The sequence below is a fragment of the Solanum tuberosum genome, unplaced genomic scaffold (assembly GCF_000226075.1).
Source record: "Solanum tuberosum cultivar DM 1-3 516 R44 unplaced genomic scaffold, SolTub_3.0 scf00013, whole genome shotgun sequence".
In the NCBI taxonomy this organism is placed as follows: domain Eukaryota; kingdom Viridiplantae; phylum Streptophyta; class Magnoliopsida; order Solanales; family Solanaceae; genus Solanum; species Solanum tuberosum.
In genome coordinates, this window is record NW_006238940.1 from 371,262 (window position 1) to 376,406 (window position 5,145).

General features: G+C 36.1%; 1 protein-coding gene across 2 annotated transcripts in view; it reads right to left on the reverse strand.

Annotated features, from left to right (window-relative positions):
• LOC102592283 (ubiquitin domain-containing protein DSK2b-like) overlaps positions 1 to 2,411 on the reverse strand; it is a 7,671-nt gene extending 5,260 nt beyond the window's left edge. For both annotated transcript variants that reach the window (XM_015314117.1, XM_015314113.1), the window contains exons 1-2: positions 2,051 to 2,411; positions 448 to 1,167 (exon numbers count right to left, since the gene is read on the reverse strand). In XM_015314117.1, the coding sequence (XP_015169603.1) occupies positions 448 to 1,167; positions 2,051 to 2,297 (967 nt within the window). In that variant the 5' untranslated portion in view covers positions 2,298 to 2,411. The remainder of the gene's footprint in view (positions 1 to 447; positions 1,168 to 2,050) is intronic.
• Between the last annotated feature and the right edge of the window lie 2,734 nt (positions 2,412 to 5,145).

Here is a 5,145-nt window from a genome sequence, read left to right on the forward strand (position 1 = left end):
CAAGATAATGAATGCTACATACATAAGACATTAGCTTCTGATTAGCCAAAGGAACCTAATAATATTACATAATTAGATTCTTCACATTAAATAAAAAAAAATAGTTTTTGATATAGATAAAAGTATAAAATTGTTTTTAATAAATCCTGACAAAATTATGCTATACTTTGAAATATTTTTACCAGAGAAAAACAAAGAAAAAAAGTAGCTATAGAGAACAGGTGTTCAAATGTTCAAGTTCTAAGCACAAATTGCATGAGTATGACGACTTCATGGCACCCTCAGCAGTGAAGATGCATGAAAGCATCTCCAGAAAGACAAATAGGAAAGAGATAAAAAGTTTCTTTTAATATGCAAAAGACCCTGGTGAACAAGATAGGAGATGAAGTAACAAGGTTAAATCTAGCAGCAAATACAGTTAGAGCCACGAAATTGGTAGAAACTTACTGTCAGCTGCTGCCCAAGAATTCGAAAGTGGGTTCGAGTTTGGAGCAGGAGGATTAGCAGTTGTGTCAGAACCAGTAGCTGGAGGGTTAGTTGACTGGTTTCTGCCTTGTTCCTGGGCTCCCCAAAGAGCCACGGACGAGTTTGTCCCTGAATCATTTCTTGTATCTCCAGCCATGGTTGTTGCAATCAAAAATGGCTCTTGGATATTCTCATACATGTGCATGTTAAATTCATCAGGAGGCGATTCAATGCTGCTCAATGCCCAGTCAATATTATTTATCATCTCATGCATGAGTTCAGGGTTACGTGCAGCCTCCAATATAGCAGGGTCATTGAATATGTACGCGAGCTCGGGATTAGGATTCATGAACTCTCGCATTTGAGGATTGTTCATGATCAAGTTGCAGATGATTTCTGGGTTATTCATTAGATTCTGAACTAGAGGCATATTCATCATCTCTCTCATCATGTTGGAGTTTTGAGTTAGCTGTTGCTGGACCTGCTCAAAATCTGGAAGTCCAGCTCCAAACAAACCACCTCTACTTCCAAGTCCAGAAAAGAGTGGAGCTCCACCGGCTCTGACAAACAGCCCCCTTGTAGTGGGAACAGCAACCCTGGGAGCATCCTGATTAGCATTTGGATTTACAACATTGGTTGCACTAGCAGAAGCAGCTGCGGCAAAACCTCGAACAAGATGAACTGTGTGGTCTGCCTCCAGACCTGCTTGCCACAAAAATTAAAGTCAAATTGCTAAGATTCTTATTCTGACAGCCTGATAACACGCAACAAGAGAGCAGATAAAATAGAAGCTCTATGTATCTTGATAGTATAAGATTCCAAAGTTCAATCCAGAATGTTATGTGGTTATAAGTAACCAATCATGAATCAGATCAACATAATTGGCATTAAGTAGCATCATGTTAAAGACAAGAGAATCCATGCTAAATCAAATGAACTTAGTAAAATGGAAACTGAACTGCAACAAAAATGCAGATTCCCTGCTATTGCAGATCCAGGTACACAGCTTCATACTCTAATAAAAAGTCCAAGAAACCCCAATACCACTGCATCATTCCTCTATAGTACTTTTTTCCACTTATTGACCTTTACCTATTTCTTGTCCCAAGACAAAACATACCAGATTAGGGAGTATACTGCAACGAATAAGCAAGACTTTAAATCTATTAGAATTGAAATTTAATCCTAATTCATTAACACATAACTTATCAATTATTTCCATCTATTCTGGAAAGAACACAAACACAGAGGTTAAATTTGCACTTCTAAATCGAGAAAGTAAGGAATACCTTGTCAACGTAATCGCCTACCAAAGATGGAGCGAATGGGCTCACGTCAAATACAAATATTCTTTTAAATAAAAAATTATTTTTCATCAACAAATTCACCAAATAAAGAACAATGTTTACAACATTTATATCACAAACCCTAACAAGTTTGTAATTGAGGTACATAAATTTGATTGATTGATTGATCAGCAACATGAGTAATAAAAAGTACATTTAAGTAACACAACTAATTCAGCATTAGTAATAAAGCAGAAAAATGTTACAAAAATATTTAGATAAGAGTAATTAATTAATACCATAGCTTTTTAGGGTTTGATCATCCTTTAAGATTTGGCCATTATAGATCACTCTCTGCTGCTCAGCAGGGATATCAGCCGACTGGGAAAGGATGGACTTGAATGATCCGACAGTGGAATTGAGGCTGACTTGAACAGATAATTTGGACTCGTTGACACATCGGATGTTGATGGTGACCGTTTCACCACCGCCGGCGATGTTGCCGGAATCATCTTTGACTGTTTTAGTAGCATCACCTCCGTCCATACTGAAATTCCGTCTCCACAGCAACACGTGTATGAAAAATGTGGATTGAATTGGTGAGAGTGAGAGCAGAAGAAATTGACGAGGTAGCTTAGCTCAGTGGATTTCACACTTGACGGAAAGAGCAAGGAGAGTGAAGTAACTGAAATTAATTTTGGTGTTTATATAAGTAAGAACAAAAACATTATACTACTTCCACGTGTCCATTTTGCATGTCATATTTATTTATTTATTTATTTTAGCTCACTTAATTAAATTTATCTTTATTTATTTTTCAATTAATCTTAATTTAAGCATTGTTAAATCTGTTTTTCTTTATAACGATATTTCTTTATAACGGACTAATTTTCTTCAAAAAGTAATTTTTTTTATGTTTATTTACTTTTGTATAATAATATTCTACCTATAAAAACAATAAAATTCACTATAACGGTATATTCTTTGTAAAACCATAGCTTGGATTGATTTGGTTTTTCATTAAAAGTAATTTAACCTAATATGTCGATTTATTAAATTTATAAACCAAAATAAACTAAGATGAAATTGATTTTTTCGATTTCAACTTCAATCGATTCTTTCGAATTTCTTAAAATTACACAATAATTGGAAAATTGATCAAATATATTTCGCTTTTACCTAGGTGATAAATGTTAACTAAATATGAATCTTCAAATTGATGGGTAATTTCACATGAGTATAAAATATTTTTATTTGATAAGTGCTAATGCTCCCAGATGTTTTGATGATCTCCTCACAAGTGCAGGGACCTGGTCCTCTGCAGAGTATGCTCGTCCAATGTCATATGTTGTACAACTGGACAAGCTGTCTGCGTCAGAAAGTTGGTGGAGTTGCAGTGTACTACACCAATCAGAAGCGACGAGGTTGTTTGTACGTTGGATAATAATTTTTCATGACTAATATATTCAAATACAAACAACAAGATTATTCATTCATTCAAAAAGAGAGAGTTTCAAGCTTCAAAACAAAAGGGACCTGATAGAGTGCTTCATTGTTTCTTGTACCAGCTGTTATTTGAATTGCTTGTAATCGTGCTTATATTGTAGGAATCGTTTCGTTTGTGTTAAAATTGTTTCAAGCTTGTGTGAATCATTGTAAGAACTTGGTTGTGAGTAACTTGGTGTCTTACACCAAAAATTTATATTAATCAGTCTGGATTAGTATAATGGGCGTATTTTCTTAGGCTCGTTTAAGTAATAGGTGTTATTACTTAGCTTGGAGATTAGAAGGTTAATTCAAGTTGTAAACTGTATTTTACTTTTGCTTGGAGAAGATTAGTGAATGCAGTTCAAAATTTCCTGTTAGACATGTCGTGATTTTACTCCCTTGAGCAAAGAGGTTTCCACGTAAAGTTGTGTGTACAATCTTTACTTTCAGCATTTATTTACATTCAATATTTATCTATTGTTATCATTATAAATTGTGTTGAGGACCTAGTCCCATCAGAGCTAAGTGGACGCATACATTCCAACAAGTGGTATCAAAGCTTGACTTTTCAGTTTGGGTAACACCAAGAAAAAAAAAATCTTGAAGGAATAATTGCTCCACCCAACATGGAGGAAGGTCACTCTTCTACCAGACAACCCCGTTTCAATGGACAGTACTATAGGTGGTGGAAGAATCGTATGCATGACTACATCAATTCTGAAGACACTAAGTTGTGGGATGTAATCCTAGATGGACCATACATTCCCACTAAGGAAGTGAAAGACGGTGAACTCACTACAACAATTGTTAAAACTGGAAAGGAAAGGAGTACAATGAGATGGACAGGAAAAAGATTGAGAAAAACTATAAAGCAAAGAAGATTCTAGTGTGTGGAATCAGATCAGATGAGTACAACAAAATTTCTGCCTGTGAATCAGCCAAAGAGATATGGGATTGTCTCCAAACAGCCCATGAGGGAACACAACGATTAAAGGAGTCTAAGGTCGATATGCTTACGACTCAATACGAGAACTTCTGTATGAAGGAAGGTGAAACTATCTTCGAAATGAACTCAATATTCACTTTCATCACCAACGAACTAAGGTGCCTAGGTAAGCCTATTCCCTTAAGCAAGCAAGTTCGCAAGATTCTCAGGGTGCTTCCCAAAGTCATGGGAAAGTAAAGTTGATGCTATAACAGAAGCAAAAGATCTTAAGACATTTGCCATAGATGAGCTGATCGAAAATCTCCAGACCTACAAGGTGAACAAGAAACAATGAGCAAGCATGAAGGAGGGAAAAAGGGAGAAATCAGTAGCACTGAAAGCATCTCAACCTGAGGTAAATGAAGAGGAGGATGAAATGACATATGTCATTAGAAGGTTTCAGAAGACCATCAAAAAACATGGAGGATTTCAAAAGAAGGCTTCGACCAGCAGAACATCAAATGCAAATGATATTTGTCATAAATGTGGCAAATCTGGCACTTCATGAGAGATTTCCCCAGCCAGAAGCAGAAAACTCAGGACTTCAGACCTCGCAGAAGGGACCAGGTCCTAGACCATGCCAAGAGAAAAACTCATACTGATCATCTGGTGAAAAAAGCTTTGGCTATATGGGGAAATACCTCTAGCGAATCTGAGGAAGAAATAGATAGCCTAGAAGATGTCTCGATGATGGCTGTAGAAGATGATGAAACTGTCTACAACTCCATTTTTTCACTAATCGAAAAATCGAACGATGAGGAGGATTTGAATGAGGTAACCCTTTTTTATCTCAAGGATGATCTAAACACTATTTCCATTAATAGATTGAGAAAACGTGTTGCTCTATTAATTGACTCAGTTGATGAACTAACTTCTGAAAATTTGATGATGAGTGAAATGTTGAGGTTGTGTGAGGATGAA